This window comes from Geotrypetes seraphini, chromosome 12, assembly GCF_902459505.1.
Source record: "Geotrypetes seraphini chromosome 12, aGeoSer1.1, whole genome shotgun sequence".
NCBI lineage: Eukaryota > Metazoa > Chordata > Amphibia > Gymnophiona > Dermophiidae > Geotrypetes > Geotrypetes seraphini.
The window spans coordinates 58165721-58186787 of NC_047095.1; the positions used below are offsets into that span (position 1 = coordinate 58165721).

General features: G+C 41.3%; 1 protein-coding gene across 5 annotated transcripts in view; it reads right to left on the reverse strand.

Annotated features, from left to right (window-relative positions):
* Positions 1-9959: 9959 nt before the first annotated feature.
* The window catches only part of ZYG11B (zyg-11 family member B, cell cycle regulator), a 45110-nt gene continuing 34002 nt past the window's right edge, over positions 9960-21067 (reverse strand). For 4 of the 5 annotated variants that reach the window (XM_033915780.1, XM_033915781.1, XM_033915776.1 and 1 more), the window contains exons 9-14: positions 20377-20538; positions 20240-20287; positions 17393-17590; positions 16382-16434; positions 15925-16022; positions 9960-10453 (exon numbers count right to left, since the gene is read on the reverse strand). In XM_033915780.1, coding sequence (XP_033771671.1) covers positions 10263-10453; positions 15925-16022; positions 16382-16434; positions 17393-17590; positions 20240-20287; positions 20377-20538 — 750 coding nt within the window. In that variant the 3' untranslated portion in view covers positions 9960-10262. The remainder of the gene's footprint in view (positions 10454-15924; positions 16023-16381; positions 16435-17392; positions 17591-20239; positions 20288-20376; positions 20539-21067) is intronic. The other variant, XM_033915777.1, reaches the window with a different exon arrangement.

Sequence of the window (21067 nt, forward strand, 5' to 3'; positions counted from 1 at the left end):
GAAAAGGGGAAAACCAAAGCACAAAATCCTACTTATCCTAAAGCTTACTCTGAAATATTTTCCTAATTTACTATCATACTCTTCTGTCTCCCTAGTGCTTGGGCATTTGGGATGTCTCTACAGGCCATGCAGAGAGTAGAAGCTTTCTTTTTATGCAAGATACCATTGAATTGAAACTGCTAGTGGAATGTTCTGTCTCTGTATTAGAGAATGACACAGGGACAAATATTTCCCTGTCCCCGCGGGAACTCCTTTTCCCATCCCGGAGAGTTCTTTTCCTGTCCCTGCCCTATTCCTGCAAGCTCCGTCCTCATCTGCACAAGTCTCAAACACTTTAAAATCATAAGTGTTCGAGGCTTGTGTGGTTAAGGCAGAGACAGGGACAGCTACAAAACTCGTGGGGACAGGACGAGGAAATTGAATTCCTGCAGGGACGGGGACAAATTTATCTCCGTGTCATTCTCTACACTGCACCACTCTAGAAATCAAAATGTAGTTAAAGTGAGCCAAGTATAGGACAATCAAGCCATTGTGACATCACTGATGAGGTTGGCTCTTAGGCATTGGTGGAATGAGGCATTATGATGTCACAACACCAGCTCTGGTTATCAGAGGCTGAAACTTGTCACACTATTTATTCAGTTTTCTATAGTGTTCTCCCAAGTAGAGAATGACATAGGTACAAATTTTTTCTCATCCCCACAGGATGAGGATATTTTCCCATCCCGTTCTTTTCCTGTCCATGCAAGCTCCATCCTCATCTGCAAAGGCCTCAAACACTTTAAAATCATAAGTGTTAGAGGTTTGTGTAGTTAAGGCTGGGCTTACAGGAATGGGACAGGAACAACACAACTTGCGGGGACGGGGGAAATTGAGTTCCAGTGTGGAAAGGAGACAAATTTGTCCCAGTGTCATTCTCTAATCTGTATTCAAGCAGCATGCTTTAACATAACCCACTCTGACCGGCACTTGCTATAATGTATAGTACAGGAAAATCCAGTTTAGCAAAAATATTTTTAAATAAACAAATGTATGTATATTCTGCAGAATATGATGTTGGGGAACATGGGGGAGTGGGCAGAATACTGTTTCTAGTGGTGAGAGCTGGGTACAGCTGGCAATTGGTCCTGTCCCATATCCACCAAGTGATTTATTTCATTTCACTTCATGTTAACATTTCTAGAAAAAAATTTTTATAGTCTGAGTGTTAAAAAAATTTGAGATAAAAAATTAAATAGAAAAATAATTAAGCTGCACTTCTTGAAAATGCAACCTCCTCTGATTATTTCCCTCTCTGCCTTTTATCCAGGAGTAATTAGTGATCAGCTGTTGATTGCTCCAAGTGAAGTTTCTTTTCACTAAAAACTCTTGGACTTGAAGCCAAATAAGGAGGTAGCATGCTATCATCTGCTTTCTCAAGCAGAATGAACACTTTGGATGCTTGTCCCAGGTTTGTTTGTGTAGGTTGGCTGCCTAGTGCATAAAGGAATCATAAGCTAGAAATCTACAAATGTATAATTTTAGCAAATTATTTTTGTAGGTGTCTGTCCATTTTCCAAATCTACAATGCACATTCAATACTAAGCAGCTTATCCACAGAAAAAAAGGAACAAGCTCTTTAAATTGCCCATACTTTTCTCATTACATTAGGAATTTCTGTTCCGCCATTACCTTGCGGTTCAAGGCGGATTACAAATGGATTGGCCGGAGATTAGAAGTATTTAGGGAGTAGTTTGTACATTTATTTGAGTTGCTAAGGATTACATCTGAGTTATCATGATATTGGAGGTACATATGTAGTAGCTGCAGGTGATGCTTGGGACATTTCTGATTGTTAGTTCGGTTTTATGTGTTTTTTTGAATAGAAGAGTTTTTATTTCTTTTTTGAAGGTTTTGTAGTCTGTGGTCGTGGTCAATAGATTGTAGAGTTGTGGGTTAAGTGTTGCAGCTTGAGTGGCTAGGAGGTTGTCATACAGTTTTTCTCTTTTGACGTTTTTAGTTGGAGGGTGTGTGGGTTCTCTTATGTCTGGTGGATTGAACTAGTCGATTGTTCCAATAGGCTGGGCTGTCTCCGTTTATTGCTCTAAATAGTAGGCAGGAAAATTTGAAGTATATTATCGGTTGTATTGGGAGCCAATGTGAGTCGTGGTATGCCTCTGTGATGTGGTCAAATTTCTTCAGTGAGTAGATCAGTCTTAGTGCTGTGTTTTGTGTTGTTTTATCATGGTTGCTGTGCATGATTCAAACCCCTGCATAGGATATCCTGGCAGTGTCACTTCCCCATAGCATCATAGCATGAACTTGGTGTTGTGGGTGTGTGCCTAAAAGTTGACACTAGCAATAGGTGATCCTTACTGGAGGTGGCCTATTGCTTGAACATGCAGCTCTAAAAAGGGTAATGAAAGGTTAGTACTACGGCTATATTTCAAAAAATACAATTTTAAACCCCCTAAATCTCAGTGCTTAAAGGACAATAATATGCTTATGCATTAAGGACCTGATTCTAAAAACGGCATCCCAATTGTAGGTGGCAGTAGGCATCCTACCCTGTCTGTTATGAACTAATCGGGATGTATGATTTTTTTTTTAATCGATGAGATGAAGGATGCCTACAATATAGGCATCGTTCGCACGTGTATGGAAATATATAGGCATGCCTGTGGTTGCCTAAGGCCAGCGTGGGCATGGTTCACACCGTAAATGGCCTTAGGTGACCATAGGCGATTCTCATAGGCACAAGTCGGTGCCTTAAATGTGTGCCTGTAAAATGCTGGCACACATTTAAGGTGTCTATAGCAGAAAATAGATGCAATTCTGGACATGGCACCTACCGATGATTGACACGCGGTAGGCACCCGTAAATCAAGATAAAATACCTGAAAATAATAAAACAGATGCAGAGCAGAAAAAGACACCTTCTCAATTCACTTTCAGAAGGAAAAACTGAGGAGGGGGGGCGGAGTTGAAAAATGTAGATGATGCCTTCTGCAATCCTCCCAGGCATCATCTACATTTTTCAACTCCTCCCCCTCTCCTCAGTTTTTCCTTCTGAAAGTGAATTGAGAAGGTGTCCCTCCTGCACTAGAAGGCTAGTTAATAAGATCTCTATGAAAGAACCCTCAAATAGTTACACTTCCTCCCTAACAGATCTATTATAAAATTACCCCATACCCTTGGATTCTATATATGGTGTCCAAATTTGGCCACTGAAAGTTTGGCACAGAGTGAAGAAGTTCACACACATTGTTTTAACTAGTCATTAACGAGTAATTAATTGATGTGGAGGAGTAGCCTAATGGTTAGTGCAGTGGACTGCAATCCTGGGGAACTGGGTTCAATTCCCACTGCAGCTCTTTGTGACCCTAGGCAAGTCACTTCACTCTCCATTGCCTCGGGTGCAACACCTGCGAGTCTACTAGGAACAGAAAATGAACCTGCATATAATGTGTACAGGGCTGTGTATGTTACGAGAATGATACAGGGACAAAATTTGTTTCCACATTCCCGTGTCATCCTATAAGGAGAGAGGGAAGAATCAGAGTATGAATGGGCACAGCCACTAGCTTGTCTAGGAGTATTATAGACATTGGGCGCCCTTTTTGATTCCTCTCTTTACTTTAAGGACCAAATAAATTCCCTGGTCAAGAAATGCTCTTTTAGTTTACGAATGTTGAGGAAGGTTAAACATCTTTTTCATCATCGACATTTCTCTGTCTTAGTCCAATCAATCATATTATCTTGACTAGATTACTGAAATGCTATCTATCTTGGCATCACAAAGATCTGTCTCCAAAGATTACAATTAATCCAGAATACTGCTGCGAAGCTGATCTTTGGAAAAAGTAAATTTGACCATGTGACCCCTTTGCTCCCGAGTCTTCATTCAATTCAAATGTGCTTGGATCTCTTTCAAAATTTTATATGCCATTTTTATTCCCCTCATTCCCTTATTATGGAAGGCTTACAAATTTTCCTTTGCAAGAGGCATCCAACAATTCAAACTCTCCCTTCTTTCTAGAAAAGGAATTAAAGGAGTTAAGATCTTTAGTCAATCTCTGGCTTTTAAACTCTCTCAACTATGGAATGAACTCCCCTTAATTCTAAGGAGCCTCCGTTTATTTCCAATCTTTCTGTAAATTTCTAAAAACTTTTCTTTTTGCCAAACATTTTGAAAACTAATTTCTTTGAAACTTTTGCTAATACTTTCTTTAGTTTTTATCTAATTGTTGTAAACCGAGTCGAGCTTTAAGTTGACAACCCGGTATACAAAGTTAAGCTTTAGTTTAGTTTATTGCAGTAGACAATAAAAGGGATTTACATGCACAGCTGCCTTAAGACTGGATATCTAAATCCCCTTAGGTACAACTCATGAGGGGGAAGGGTAAGGGTGTTCCAGAAAGTTGAAAATTGTGTAGAATAGCACCTTTTCCGTACCCAACGCAATAAGTTGGGAGCTAGCATTTACTACATGTTTCAATTGGCAAATACTGATGCCCGACTTTGGGCACAGGAATCAGCTCTAAGCACTTCTAGAAAGAGCACTCAAGCAGAAGCATCCTTTAGAAACTGGCGTTTAGGTCTAATTTTTTTCTGGTACCAATTTTTTAGCCCCATTTATAGAATTCCCCATGTACTATATTTGTTAAAGCTTTTCATGGTGTAAACTAAAGCAAAAGGTTTCTTGGGTTCCAAGAACGTTTACTGCAGCTACTCATCCATCTCAAGTCTAAAGGTACCAGCATTTAGCTCAGGATAAAGGACTGGGGCCTGGCGCCACACGTGGTGCAACTTATCATACCAGAAGAGAAACAAAAGGGGGCTTTGGATGATATTTTCACTGATTTTTGCCTTGGTTGTGGCGCAGCACCAGCTGCAAGGCTGATCTCCAAATTGCAGGACCAAGCTGGCACAAGGTGAATTTTGCTGTTCAAACACACTACGAACAGGTGTTTGCTTATTTAAAAAACAAACAAGCAAAAAAAGCATTAGAACATTTCTCCGGGGCCTATTTTCCTTTTTCTTCTAAAGGAAGGAGAGTTGAACTTGAGAAGTTTTGCCTGCTGTATGGTGGAGGACTACGCCATTCAGCACTTAAGAAGATGCATTGAATAGGATCTTCTGCCCTGAATGGGAATCTTTTATCTCCAAACCACCTAGAACAGTGGTCTCAAACTCACGGCCCACCAGGTATTATTTTGAGGCCTTCGGTATGTTACCATTGTTCTGAAATGTTGCCCGCCTCATTGCTGTAACCTCACGCAAGCGCTTTCCTGCATCTGTACACAACTGTGAGGTAGAGAGGACAATTGCGTACAGATGCAAGAAAGCGCTTGTGTGAGGTTACAGCAACGAGGCGGGCAACGGTCCAGAACATAAGGTAACCATTGGAGGCAGTGCAGCTTGTGCGTGTGTACATAATCTCATGAACTCTCGTGAAATTCGGCAGCTCTCCTGGCAGCGACTGCAGGAGGTGAAGCTGAAGGCGGTTGCGAATGCGACAACCGGACACTTAAGGCACAAGTCACATATTGATTCTCCCTCTACAAAAAAGCCTACACGACTACACCAAAATCTTGTCTCTTGCAGTTGATACTTTAGAATCTAAATCACAATTTTGCATGAGGTAAAACTTTTTATAGGAGGGAGAGTGTAGCGCAGTGGTTAAAGCTACAGCCTCAGCACCCTGAGGTTGTGGGTTCAAACCCACGCTGCTCCTTGTGACCTTGGGCAAGTCACTTAATCCCCCCATTGCCCCAGGTATGTTAGATAGAGTGTGAGCCCGCCGGGACAGAGAGGGAAAACTGCTCGAGTACCTGAATAAATGCATGTAAACCGTTCTGAGCTCCCCTGGGAGAACGGTATAGAAAATTGAATAAATAAATAAATCTTTTCTTAATTGCTTCTGATCATTTCAGCTATACACAGCTGAAAATGCAGAAAGCGAAAAACTATCTCAACTTCACTTTCTGCATGTTGCACTGCTTTCAGCTGTGTATAGCTGAAATGATCAGAAGCAATTAAGGAAAGATTTATAAACTTTAACAAGTTTTACCTCATGCAAAGTTGTCATTTCTTTAATAATACATTAACTCTTTTTTCTGCAGCCCTCCAAGTACCTACAAATCCAAAATGTGGCCCTGCAAAGGGTTTGAGTTTGAGACAGCTGATCTAGAATACATTTTTGCTTTAAAACAGCCCAAAACGTATCTCTACATGGAAGTAGTAACCTGTGTAAATAGTAAATTCAGAAAGCCACTATTTATATGTGGAGAGCACCAGGACACAGATTTCAAGAGGTTATGGTTTAGACACAAGCTTGGGAACATCAAAATTCTACATGTGTATTTCCTATGTAAACATGTTTCCCACTGGGTTTTAACAGTTTAGAGGCATAAATAGATTTTTTTTTTAATGCTTGTTTTGCCCAGGGTTTTACATGAGTGATTAAGGGACTAATTCTCTTTAATCTCCCATTCTTTGTTTCTGCCTCAAGAAAAACAATACAAAAATTACAGCCTCACTATTTCATTGATGGTACTTAGATGAATAGGTTTTTAAATATAACTGGCCATACGTGTAAAGGGTCAGCATCTTCAGGTGGAAGTTTCAGAGCTGGCACTTACAAGTGCAAAATGCAATGAAGATGTCACTCTTTTTAAGTATGTATAAATATGTAAAAACGGCTACCAGTGCATGCCAGCAAATACACAAATTCCTGCACACTCTTATACATTTACAAAAGGGGATAGATTCCGTACAAACTTAAGGAAGTTCTTCACCCAGAGAATGGTGGAAACCTGGAACACTCTTCCGGAGGCTGTTATAGGGGAAAACACCCTCCAGGGATTCAAGACAAAGTTAGACAAGTTCCTGCTGAAGTGGAACGTAAGCAGGCAGGGCTGATCTCAGGGCACTGGTCTTTGACCAAGGGGCCGCGCGGGAGCGGACCACTGGTCTGACCTAGCAGCAGCAATTCTTATGTTATCTGAGCTTTTCTAAAATACTGCCAGAACTGAGCACATTCTGACCTGAAAGCCTCAATACCCCGGGTACAAAATAGTCTGTTCTTGTTAATCGTGCGTTCCTGATGCTCAATTGTACAGATACCTGGTTGCGTCTATTGTGGCCAAAATTCCCCATTCATGCCGCTGTTTGAGTATTTGCGGACTTGCTCTAAAAAAAAAAAACCAGCTTCCTTTGCTTTCATTTTCACTTGGTATCTGGCTTTTGCTTCCAGATATAATCCCCAAGTATACAGAGTGAATTACAAGCATCTAAAATGCTGTCCCGTGCAGGAACCTAACCCTATTTTCTCAATAGGATCCACTATTCACGTTCCGTGATTATGAGGAGGCGCAATGTGTCCTGCTGGAACCTAACCTCTATTTTCCCACTGACTCGCTTCGCTAGTTGTGAATTGTTTTCAGGAACCATATTACCGCAAATAACAAGAACGGACTGCAAGTGTCTGTATACATGTAAACCAATTTGAATGTGGTATACAAGTCCCATTCCTTTTCCCTTTCTCAACAGCCTTTGTGAAATTGAAATTTTAGTTCTGTAAGGATATGCACCAAGTATTAAATGGGGAACATACATAAAAAGCAGTATTCTATTCATTTACACACATCTGTGGCCTCTTATAGAATACAGACTAGACATTTGATGGTGCGTACTTTGCTGGTAGATATGCACATGGTCCGAGTTCACAAGTGTATGTGTACAGTATCTTATAAATACTATCATTTACAACCATACTGGCTAAAGTTGGCTCAAGGCACCACATCTCCTTCAGCTATGGTCAATGTTTCATTGATAGAAGGGGTTGCATCATCTTCATCATCATTGAAAGGCTACACTCTATCCTCTGCTTAAAAAAAATTCCTTAGATGTGGCTTCCTTGTTCGACTGTTGCTTAATCTGCCTGCTCAGTAACACACTGTTGATGTATGTTCTAAAAAGCTTCCGTTGACTCCCCCTGCTCTCCATATTGGAATCAGGCTGCCTAGGCTGGTTTTCAAGGCTGTCTTTGAAGAAGCCCTTCCTTGTCTTTCTGGGTAAGTCACTTAATTTCTCCATTGCCCCAGGTACCACACTTAGATTGTGATCCTGTCAGGACAGATGAGGAAAATATTTAAAGAGTACCCAATTACTAATCAGTGTATTGTAAATCACTTTGGATGAATCTCTTCCTGAAAAAAAAGCAGTTAATAAATCCCGACAGACAAACATCGAGGCTGGCGTAAATGATCATGCCTTAAATGGAAACTCAATTTCAGCCACTTCCACTAGTGTCCTATAAAGCAGGTGCCCACCTTTCTTTATAGAAAAGGCTTGAAACAGGCATAACCAGTGCCTTTACTAGGGGACCTGTGACAGAAATCTTTCCAACACACTTGCACAATTTTACACTTAGAGCCTGATTCTCTTTTGGACACAGACAATCGGCGGCCACCAATATTGTGTCAATCATGTACTGGTGTCCAAAAGAGAATCATGTCTACAATCCCAGTCAGATGCCCGAAATGTAGGCCAGAATTTTTCAGGCCTACATTTAAGGTGTCTGTCTCGCATCTAGGTAGATGCATAGCGATGCTTAAGGCCAGGCAAAGCCACGCCCATGCTCCACCTTGGGTGGGCTTAAGTGTCGCTACGCATCACTGTAGACCAGGGATCTCAAAGTCCCTCCTTGAGGACCGCAATCCAGTCAGGTTTTCAGGATTTCCCCAATGAATAGGCATTGAAAGCAGTGCATGCACACAGATCTTATGCATATTCATTGGGGAAATTCTGAAAATCCAACTGGATTGCGGCCCTCAAGGAGGGACTTTTGAGACCCCTGCTGTAGATGCTCTCCGGAGGCCTATAATGTAGGCGTCCTGCCTCAGGGAGTTGGTGGTTTTTTGTTTTTTTTTTCAAAATGTGCGTCCCAACTGGCTGCCAGTAGGGACTGTCGCTTGTCATCGGGACACGTGTTTTCAAAAATCAGGCACTTACTGTGCAATGTTGCACATACAAGTTAGAGAATAGTACCAGTTACATACATACTTGTTAAATTAGTTGTTAATAGGTGTAAACAACCATAAGGCATTAATTTAAGCACTTTGGAAGGTGGACTTGTAAGGGAAGCCTGAGGCTATTGTAACAGAGCCCCATGATAACGATTAGTCTTGAAAGCTTACAGACTTCCTGTAAGCACCCTAGTGGGTTTGTATCAAATGTATAAGCTTAAACTATGGAAAACTACTTGTCAATAAAGCCCAAGACTCTTATGTTCCTGCTGTTACTGTAAATGAACATTAATCATCCGTACCAGGCCCGTGTCTTCTAGAAGTGGCACTTAAAATAAATTGGATCTTTTTTTATATGTAATTTTTAAAATATTTTATAGATCTGCCTTTTGCTATGAAACTTCTGCAGTGAGAGCAGCCGCCCAATTCAACAGATGAAGCCTTGGGCGAGACCAGGTCCAGCTTTTATTGTACTAAGAATCAATTCCAAGCACTCTTATTGCATTTTTAAAATAGGAATGATTTTCAAAACCACAATTCTTTTTAAAGAACTGCTAAAGTCCCATCCTAAGAAAACTTTTTTAGACTATTCCATGATGATTGTGCGGTCCTAGACACTGGGTAATTCTCTACCAGTCTTCTAACATTAGACATCAGAATGATGCATACTAATTGCAAATTAGTGTTCATTTACAGTAGCAACAGGAATAAAAATGTTGGGCTTTATTGGCAAGTAGTCTTCCATAGTTTAAGCTTATATATTTGATACAAACCCACGAGGGTGCCTACAGGAAGTCTGTAAGCTTTCAAGGCTAATCGTAACATGGGGCTCTGTTACAATGGCCTCAAACTTCCCCTACTTCCTAGAAAGTGTTTAAATAGTTAAGAGCATCAATACTGGAAGCTTAGCCCACCACAGGGAGAACAAAAGTGAAGGGCAGGCAGTAATGCTTGTGCTGGATGGCAAGAATCAAGCAAGAAAGCCACTTTAATAATAAATAGACTTTTAGCTATAGACGCAAAAACCTGAAGCCCACATGCACAAAGAACAAACACCTGTAGCTGGTAGGGAGTTTGATTCACGAAAGTGGATGGAATACTGCATTCTTTTCTTAGACATTTAAAGAATATAAAGTTTTAGATGGGTATTCAGGTCAGTCTGGGGCCCATCAGTTTTCTAAAATGTAATGGATTGCACACAGTTTCATACTCAAAATGATTGTTACAGAAGGGCAGCCACAACTTTGGCAGTCAGTTTGGCTTCATGGCTGGAGATTTTTTACACAAAGGTGGTTTTCCATGTCGTACAATATATTTTTCTAAGCTGTCTAAAATGGAAGTGACTATTCGTTGGACATCTGGATCGGTATGATCATTTTCCTTGATATGGTACAGTTGGCGCAGGCCACCCTCTTCAATTAACATACTGCAATATCTCGCTGCTGGAAATAAAAGAAACAAGTCTCTATAAAGAAGAACTTTGCAAAATGATCATTTTAAGCAAAATGAATTATTCAGACCTCTGCCATTTGCTCATATCCATCCCCCTCTCTCTGCTGGAAGACAGACGGGAAGATTAGGTTCTTATCTCAATAATCTTCTTTCTGGTAGAAGGGTACAGGAGTCTTGACAAGTGGGTTATGTATCTCCATCCACACACACCAGCTCTGAGGGTGTTGGAGCACCAATAATTTTCCTTTCCAACACTGCTCAGACATCGGAGCTGAAATCTTCCTGATATAGAGCTGCAGGGGACAGCAGGAAGTAAGGCTATGTCTCTATTCTAGCTTCCCCCTGCGGGCTATTGGACAGATATTCCTCAGCTAGCCAATAAGCTGCAAAGGAGGCAGGACCAGTAGCTCAGGCGACACTATTGGTCAGACATTCTTTATCAGCCAATAGGTCACAGAGGAAAGCAGGTAGTCTTCTAAGCTACTGGTCTCATCTCCCCCTGCAGCCTATTGGTTGCAAAGGAATGAGAGAGAGAAATTGGGCCTCTAGTTTCAATGGAGCACTCTTGGCATCTCCTTATCTGTTGATATATGCCACTGTAGGTGCCTGCATCGCCAGAATGTTAAAAATCTGGCGGGTTAGCTTCAGTTTGTGTGGCTCTGGTAGAAACACGACCTGCTGCCATGTCGAATTGAACTCCCAAGTACTCTAGGGATTGAGTCAGTTCCAGGTGACTTTTCCTGAATTTGATGATCCAGCCCAGGTCTTGTAGGAGCAAGACCATTTGTATCACTACTCTTCCACCCTTGGTCTTAGACAGTGCTCTGATCGTCCCAAGTACGGATGAACCTGAATTCCTACTTTGCTCTAAAGCCCAGATATCTATTAGCCTTCTCACTGTTGCTCTTACTTTGACCACTTTCTCCAGCCGACTGATGTCCAAGCATATCTGTGCCCAACCCTCCCAGAAAGCTGTTAACCTCCACCTATCAGTGGAGGTGTGGCTACAGACCTGGTGTCATTGGGCTTTTTTGGAGGCTGCTGCTAGGCGGAAACCGGCAGGCTAAGTCACAATACAATATGTAAGCAGAGGAGCCCGCTGAGGGCTGACAAAATCTCCGAGACTTCAAAAATTATCATGACCTGACCCTCTCAATGTCAGAGGTCTGCTAGCAAAGACTTAGGCCAACGATTTAACACACTGGCTATGAAATCCTTTGCCAAAGAGCATTTGGCCCTTAAAAGGTAGCCTGATCAAAGTGGCTGCCAAATTTTCTGCCCACTGTCTAATCCAGAGCATTCTACAGGCAGAGATTGCAGAAACCTTGCTCATGACTCTAAAAATGTCATATAGAGCATCTGCCACATAATCCACCCCGGCAATTAATAACGGGGGTAAACGCCGTCATCCAACAAAAGAATCTGATATAATTTGGTATGACAGGCATGTGCAACATAGGAAGTCGCTGCTGTCACCAAAGCTTCATACCCAAAGCCAAGGCCTTAAACTGCCTTTTGAGGACTAAGTCCATTCTGCGGTCTAGTACTGGGGAGTGAAGTCCTCTTGGTACCATGCACTACCAAGGAATCCATCTTAGGCTGGACAAACATCTGCTGAAAGTCAGGAGCCACTAGATACATTATTGCCATAGTCTTGGCCATCCACAAGGGCCCCTCCGGGGCCTCCCTATGCTCTGTCAGCATCAAGGTAATATAAGGATGCGAGGGAAAGAATGTGGTCTGATCCTTAGAACTGCTCATGACAGAACATTGGCTTCTGGGGGTCTGTGGGGATTCTAGCTTTAGTTCCCACAATGATTCTATAATACGAGGGCTGAATGAAAACTGAGACTGTTTTTTTAAAATCAGAATCAGATGACTCCACAGGATCTGAATATTTTTCTCTTTCAAAGTAGCGTCCATACATTTTCTGTAGCATTTCAAAAACGATTCAAAGGCGTGCAGTAGACTGTTTTGCGGTCGATGGCCTCACAGAATGCGCTTTGTCAGTCACTCGCTTCCACCATTGAAATACTGCAGCACGGCTGTTTCACCATCATATGCTTGCCGTAACATTTCAAGATGTATGAGGTCTATAAAATACTGAGTGGAATGGAAAGGGTAGATGTGAATCACTTCTTCACTCTTTCCAAAAACACTAGAATTAGGCGGCATTCGATGAAGTTACTAAGTAGTAGATTTTAAACAAATCAGAGAAAATATTTCTTCACACTTTTAATTAAACTATGGAATTTATTGCTGGAGAATGTGGTGAAATCAGTTAGCTTAGCAGGGTTTAAAAAAGGCTTGGATAATTTCCTAAAAGAGCAGTTCATAGGCCATTATTGAGATGGCTTAGAGAAATCCACCGCTTATTCCTACGATAAGCAGCATAAAATCTGTTTTACTACTTGGAATATAGCTAGGTACTTGGGACCTGGGTTGGCCACTGTTGGAAACAGGATACTGGGCTTGATGGACCTTCGGTTTGTCCCAGCATGGCAATTCTTATGTTCTTAATAATAATAATAATAATAACTTTATTCTTGTATACCGCTTCTTATTACCGCTCTTTCCAAGTTTAACACAAAATTCAATCATACATCTCTGGCATAATCTCACAGACATGTCTTCTTCTTATTCCATGACAAAGCATATGAAATTCTTCCTCTCGCTGTGACCCAACAATGAAGACTACGGCAGTCCAACTGTTGATGTATGAGATTCACAAGAACCAGCACAGCATTGCCACTTTTACTTCATAGAAAGAAAAGAAACATTCTTACTTTTCAATCAGTCCTCGAAATCTTCAGCATATTCGCTGGTTTAAAAAAGGTGGCACCACTGTTGTGTCCTCCCCCTGATCCAGGGCGGCCATGATCTCCTGACTGGTACCTTCCACCTGAGACTCTGAATCCTCCAACACTGAAGATTCATTTTGGGGGATCAAAGGAATCAAATCCGAGCCCTAATCTTCCTAGTCCTTTTCCAACTAGACCTCTGGATTGTGCGCATGACACTGTGAAGAGGGAACTACACTCTTTGAGGGAACTACACTCTTCTGCCCAAGCCCTGGCGTGCTCTCAGACGGTGCTAACAGACCCCTATACTTTAGATAGGCTTCAAACATCAGACTCACAAAATCAGAGGTAAATCCTTGTCTAGAGTGCCCCAAGGACCCCTGCCGCAGATGCCAAGTTTCTATTTATGGGCTCTGGGAGGGATTTTTGACACACAGTCCGAGCCATCTGCAAATCCATGGCCCTGGAGGGAGCTAAGCCCATGGCTCCCGCCCACCCATGTGATCCACGGCACATGGATGCTCCTCTTTCGGCCATCCAGTGCAAATCTGACGATATAGGGGTAGAACAGCCTGAGGAGTCCATCTGTGTCGATTCTGAATCAAATCGAGGTGTTTTGAGGTAGGTGGAGGCAGATTGAGTTGGACTGAAAAATTCACGATGGCCATTGCATGGTAGCATTCTAGCTCCAAAAACAGCCCAGGAGAGCAAAATTACAGTTCAAAAAAATTCAATGAAGAGGGTTTTAGAGGTGAGGGACCCTAGAAGCAGCCTCAGCAACCCTCAAAAATACAATTTAAAACTACCCCTAATGTCTTCCATAGGCTACAATAGCCTGTACCCACAGTTACTGCTTGTGCAGGGTCTGCTTTAGCTGGAACACCAGCTGAAGTACAGAGACTTCTGCCTCAGACAAATGTGTAAGTGTCTCCAAAAGCTTCTATCTTCAGGCTGCCAGTCAAAACAATAAATGTGACCGAGACCTCAAGCATCCTAGCTCCACGCACATTGATGAGGGGGAGGGAAATGCAGCTGGCACCCAGTAAAATCCTTAAGACCAGCATGGAGCCACACTGTCTGCGATCAAGCTCTGGATAACCATGAGGGGAATGGTCCCCGAGCCTCCAAATTGTTAGTGCATGCTGGCTAGGCAGGTTCCCCTGCTAGGTACAGACTCAATCCAGATAGCTTTCTCAGGAGCACTGGAGGAACATCTGCAGTACTGAAAGCCTCACAATCCGGAAAAATATCTGAAAATAATAAAAATTATCTCAGAGCAGATCAGAAAAACATCTTTCAACTCGTGAGTAGAAGGAATAACTGAGAAGGAGCTAGGGTACAGCCCAGAGCAGGAGGTGAAGCCAAAGAAAATTTAACTCCTTCTACACAAACTTGTGGGTGGGGATACATAACCCACTTGTCAAGATTCTTGAACCCTTTGCACCAGAAGACACCTTACAGTGGCAAAGTAGGAGAGGAAGGCTCTGACTGAATTCATTTTTCTTTTTTTATTGTCTTTTAAAATTTCTTTATTCTTTTTCAAACTTACATCAAGTGCACAAAAAGAACAACATGAAATACTATCATATAACACTTGAACATCATACATTATATTCTGAATATGTAAATTATTTAAAAACCCTTCCCCCACCCATCTTTCTATACATTCATTAAAACTAACATATTCCTTCAAAATTTCAATTTTGCTACATCTTATCTTCCAATCCCCCACCCCCTATGTATATTATCAAAGAAAAATGATGCCTATTCATTTTTCTGATGTAGGTAATGACACGGCAGAGCTCGCCTGCGCAGTGGCAAATACACCCTCACTCTGCCCAAATCCAACCAGACAGGAGACAAGGGACTCAGACTGCACTACAGAGATCTTTGCAGGTCAGGTCCCCATTCACCCTTACAGTTCTAATGGAAAAACACCACTTCAGCCCCAGATCTTAAGGCCCATCTGTGGTCTGCTCATGTCCATCTCCCATCCCACTTCTATCCTGGACCCTGCCTTCCCTTTCCACACATACATTACTACAGAGTACCCCATCCATATGAGAGGCGACAGCACTGAAACCCCGTAACTCCATTATCAACTTGCTATTTATAATATAATCTTTGAACAACATTTGTGGCTCACCTAAGCAAAAACATACAAATATTTATCGACCTACAACTAGAGGTGTTTTTGTATTCTTCTACCATTAAATTTACTCCTACATCAATCTATACTTGGGAATAGCTTTCTTCTTCATACGGTTATTACGTGTTTTCCCTTCGAATCATATATTATGTAGTAAGGCTACAGGGTGTGGTTAGTCAGATGCTCATCACATGCTGGAGCCATGTCAGAAGAGTATCCAAAGTTAAGCTAATTTGGTATGATATATTAAAAATAAAATACAATACATACACCATTTAAGTAAACCTGATTTTATACACACACATTTTACTGTAAATATATATATATATATATATATATATATATATATATATATATATATAGTTCTATGCTAGATTTAAGACAATTTGTTCAAGGTTCTGAAAAGTCTCATCCCATATTATGCCTATTGATAAATCAGGTTCAAGGCATCAAGAGTCAAAACAAGTCCAATATACAAAGCAAAGACACTTTCAAGTTTGGTAGTACGTACGATTTTTGCTGCAAACATGCTGCATGGCCCACACAGCCCACAACTGGACTCCAGGGGTGCTGAAGCAGCCAAGTAATGGAAAGAATGGATTGAAGGACCTAGAAAGGATCAACATGAATATTTAGCCACATTTTCCTGAGACCCATTGACTTTCCCTTGCTTTTCACAATCGGAACAAGAGTGGGTCTCAGAAATATAAGATGCGATGGTGAGAGGACAGGGAAGTTGCACCAGTACGATTCCTGGGTTTAAGGGACAATGCTGGAACCCAATGCTTGACGTGAAGGCTGTAATTTTGTAAGGGAACAAATACGGGGTCGATTGCAACTGTGCAAAATTATCTATGGAGCAGCTTTATGACGGACTCAAAAGAGCTCTTCTCAGGATGTTGGAAGTAATTTTGAAAGGTTTTTACAGCTTTAAGAAACCAAAGTTTAACTTGCAGAAGATAAAATACCTGTAAGCAACCATCTCGCACTCTGGTGCTGGCCACTTCAAAATGGCAGAGTGCTGTGAAGAAAACAGAATATATATATATATATATCAATCAGAAGGACGACAACTCCAAATTACTGGAAGAATATTCAAGATTAAGATTTAGGGTCCTTTTACGAAGATGCGCTAGGGTTTTTAGCGCACGCACAAAATTACCCCGAAAATCTACCACCGCCTAAAAAGAAGACGGTAGTGCCTAGCGCGCTCGGGAATTTAACACGCGCTACTGCACGTGGTAAGGCCCTAGCGCACCTTTGTAAAAGGAGCCCTTAATTCAAGCCATTAATGTGCATCTATAGCTGGTCCCTGGATGTCTAAGCTAAGTGTTCCATGCTATAATAAAACATATGGAATATTGAACTAATGTTTTTTTGTGTGTGGAAATTGTAAGCAACTTACTTGTATGTAATGGTTTTAAGTGCAAGGCAAATAATTAAAAACAAACTAGACCAGGGGTCTCAAAGTCCCTCCTTGAGGGCCGCAATCCAGTCGGGTTTTTATGATTTTCCCCAATGAATATGCATGACATCTATGTGCATGCACTGCTTTCAATGCATATTCATTGGGGAAATCCTGAAAACCCGACTGGATTGCGGCCCTCAAGGAGGGACTTTGAGATCCCTGAACTAGACCTATGACAAACTGTGATGAGCCATGTGAAGTATGTCACCTTCGTTGGTCCCAAAGAATTTTTATAGTGAGATGAAAGTTTAAATTATATCGTATAGCGTAAATTTACATATGTGCTGGGATTGTTGATGAGGTCATTCACAGAACAGAATAAACATAAGCCATAGGGCAGCAAGTTGTCTCGGGCCTTCTTATGGCCAGTTTCAGTAGCAGAGAGCCTTTTCTATTTCATTGATGGCACTGGAGAGTCATTATAACTAGGCAATAAGGGTGAAGAGGATGGTAATGGCTGTTCCATATTCCCTCCCCAAAATCCCCATGCTAGCAGGGCTTAATTCTCTACCAGTTGTTCCACAAGAGTAGTCCTGAGACTACTGCTCAGCGTCCAGGTCTCCTCTCCACGAGATATTAAGTGAGCAATAATCCCAGCTGCAAAATAACTGACTTCCACTTCAACACTGTGCAGTAATTTATTGATGTGGTCTATGAAATTCTTCAACATTAGTTCAGAATGGAGTTCTTGGACTTCTGCGATATTGTTCTGTAACGAAAGAAAGCAAACAAATAGCACCAAAATATATGACAAACATTTACCCCCCCTCTTTTACGAAACTGCGACAGCAGTTTCTAGCGCAGGGAGCCGCGCTGAATGGCCCACGCGGCTCCCGATACTCACAGGAACTCAATGAGCGTCATTGCAGTTTTGTAAAAGAAGGCCTTAATGTCTCATTACATCTCACAGAAATATTGACCCCCAAATATAGTGATGGGACTGTTGGAATAAATCACAGGAATTTGATGCTCATATAAAAGTATACAGTTAAAAATCTCTCCCTAATGTTTATGGAAAGAAAAATTTCTGGAGCAAAAACTTCAGTCATGAATTATTTTATTTATAAATTATATGGTACCACTGTTCAAAGTGGTGGAGAGCAGCAATTCAAATAGCAAATCACGAAACAAATTAACAATATGAAGGCCAATCACATGGCAGCCATATGATAAACATCCTACATGTAATGTCCACTCCTTTGTTACAGCTTCTGGAATGCAAATATTACACCAGGAAGTCTGTACTGCAAGACGCACTGCACCTCATCCTGCCCCCACACTCTCTCTACAGCCCCTGTTCTGGGTCACAGGCTGTTGAGGCACGAATAAACATTTGCCAGGTATTAGACTGATGTTATCATACATAATCCCTATACGGGGACTGATGTTAAGGTCAGCCTTGCAAAGGTAGGCAGTCACTGATGGACCACTTAATTCTGTAACTTCACAACATTAAAACTAAAGATGCACTTCATAAGATAAAAATTCCTTAATGCAATAAAATGAAATAAAAAAAAACCCAACAGAAAGCAGCATATAGGGCCAGATTGTACAAATGGCGCCGGTATCGCAGCCGCCAATCATGTGACAATCACACAATGGTACCATTTGTACAATCACGACTATCTCAAACACAGGTGCCAGAAACATACGCCAGGGTTGTCAAGACCTATGTTTTGATGTGAATTGCCTCTATGGAAGCGCCTAAAGTCGTTTCCAGCGTTAGCCATGCCTACTTAGATCTTATAATAGTTGTCTGAATTTTACACCATCATACCACCAAGGCTAGCTGTTCAATATCTCATCTACTTTCTGCTTTATCTTCATTATTCATACTTTTCTTTTGCAAGTAATTTTCTTTTTCAAATAATTTTTGTATGGACCTTCAGGTAGCAATAGGGCAAACAGAGCCGGTTGCTTAAACTCTGCATCAGTCCAATCTTTATTCATGTTTTGTTTTATTTTTATATAACTTTTTCTTTTTCTTATTGATATAAAATAAAAGGAACCTCACTTAACTTATAGGGAAATGAGGAGAGTACAGGATCATTTCCCTATAAGTTAAGTGAGGTTCCTTTTATTTTATATCAATAAGAAAAAGAAAAAGTTATATAAAAATAAAACAAAACATGAATAAAGATTGGACTGATGCAGAGTTTAAGCAACCGGCTCTGTTTGCCCGATTGCTACCTGAAGGTTCATACAAAAAATATTTGAAAAAGAAAATTACTTGCAAAAGAAAAGTTTGAATAATGAAGATAAAGCAGAAAGTAGATGAGATATTGAACAGCTAGCCTTGGTGGTAGGATGGTGTAAAATTCAGACAACTATTATATGATTTAATTGATGGACATTCCTTTTGGTAATTAGTACTTAGACCTTAGGCATTCTAAAAGGCGCCCCCATAAACGCGATCTAGTCACTGGCTTTGTAGGTGTCACCAGGCACCTATATTTTTGTTTTTAAACAATTTTTAAATGGCTTTTGCCATTTCAGTTAGAATGCCTGCCTACTGGTGACTAACTTAAGGTATTATTTATAGAATATGGGCCGTCTTATTTACAATAAGCAGTCTAAGTCTTCAAACCAATGGGAATTTAATGACCAACAGTACAAGACAGTATCATGTCTTGACTTGACATGGGCTGTGTTTCAATTGAAAAGCCTGCCTCAGGAGTCTTAGGGCTCCTTTTACTAAGCCGCATTAGGGTTTTAACGCACGCTAGACCTTAACGCCAGCACTGAGCTGGCGTTAGTTCTAGCCACATAGCGCGGGTTTAACGTGCGCTAAAATGCTGCGTGCGCTAAAAACGCTATCGCAGCTTAGTAAAAGGAGCCCTTAGTCTCATACACTGGATCAATGAGATTGCAGGATTAAAACATGTGTTACTGAGACAGCAAAACTAGCGCTTAGGTATAAAGAAGAATTATTTACATCCTATTCAGGGTCACAAAACTGATTCTGCTAGCAGCAGACTTCCACCGCACGGGTACGAGTCTTCTCCCAGGCAGAGGTCCCAACAAGTGTGAACTTCTGGGCACCGAGCCTCCAAAAGAACACTGAGAAAAAAAATACCTGAAAATAATAAAACTGCAGAGCAGATCAGAAATACTTCTGAGCAACCTGCTTGCAGAAAACAAACTGGGGGAGGTGGCGCAGGAGCAGCTCCCTGGGGAGGTGGAGTTGAAAACATGATTGACAATTTTCTGCAAAAAATCTTGCTAGTTCAGATACAAGACCCTAGCGTTCAGGACTACTAGACACATTGCTTACTTAGGCAGATTTCTATTGGAACAGATACATCTCATTAAGAGAGAATCTTAGAGGGGTTTTTAACATGAGCTTTGCATATCTTACCAAAAGGCCAAGAACCTTCTGCTGGATGGAGGACTCTAATGGAAAAGACTGAAAAGAGAAATAAAATGGTTGTAAAAGTGGCTGTACAAGAATAAAATCTGACTGTTAAGATGCCCCCCTGGAAGTCAATCCCTCACCTCTAGAACCTTCATAAAGAGCTCCAGGCCTTGGTTTTCGATGAAGTGTCTGCAAGTGGTGGGGGATTCATCTGTGAGGTTCCAGAGGGCGCTCAGGGTAAACTTTAAAGTTGTGTCCACTAAATTCTGGTTAGTTTTCTGCTTGACTATTTGCAGAAGTTGCTGTAAAATAAAACCAGTAGATGACCACACGGTTATTTCATGACTGGGGCACTGTGGTTAAAGCTACAGCCTCAGCACCCTAAGGTTATGGATTCAAATCCATGCTGCTCCTTCTGAGCCTGGTCAAGTCACTTAATACCCCCATTGCCCCAGGTACATTAGACCGATTGTGAGCCCGCTGGCATAGACAGAGAAAAATGCTTAAGTACCTGAATAAATTCATGTAAATCGTTCTGAGCTCCCCTGGGAGAATGGTAAAAAATGAATAAATAAATAAATAAATTTATTAATACATGAACTAAACATTTTGGGCTTCCTACAACTCCCAACATCCTTTGGGGCTTTTATTAATGTAAATATGTGCATATTGCGTAAGTGCAATGGCATGCACATGCCCTTCCTGGCACCAAAATGGACCCTCTCTAGCTCACCTCTTTTAGGCCTTTTCTGCTCCTGTGGTCACCTTCAGAATTATGGATAGATTAGGTTCTTACCTTGCTAACCTTTTTTCTTGTAAGCAGGACTGATG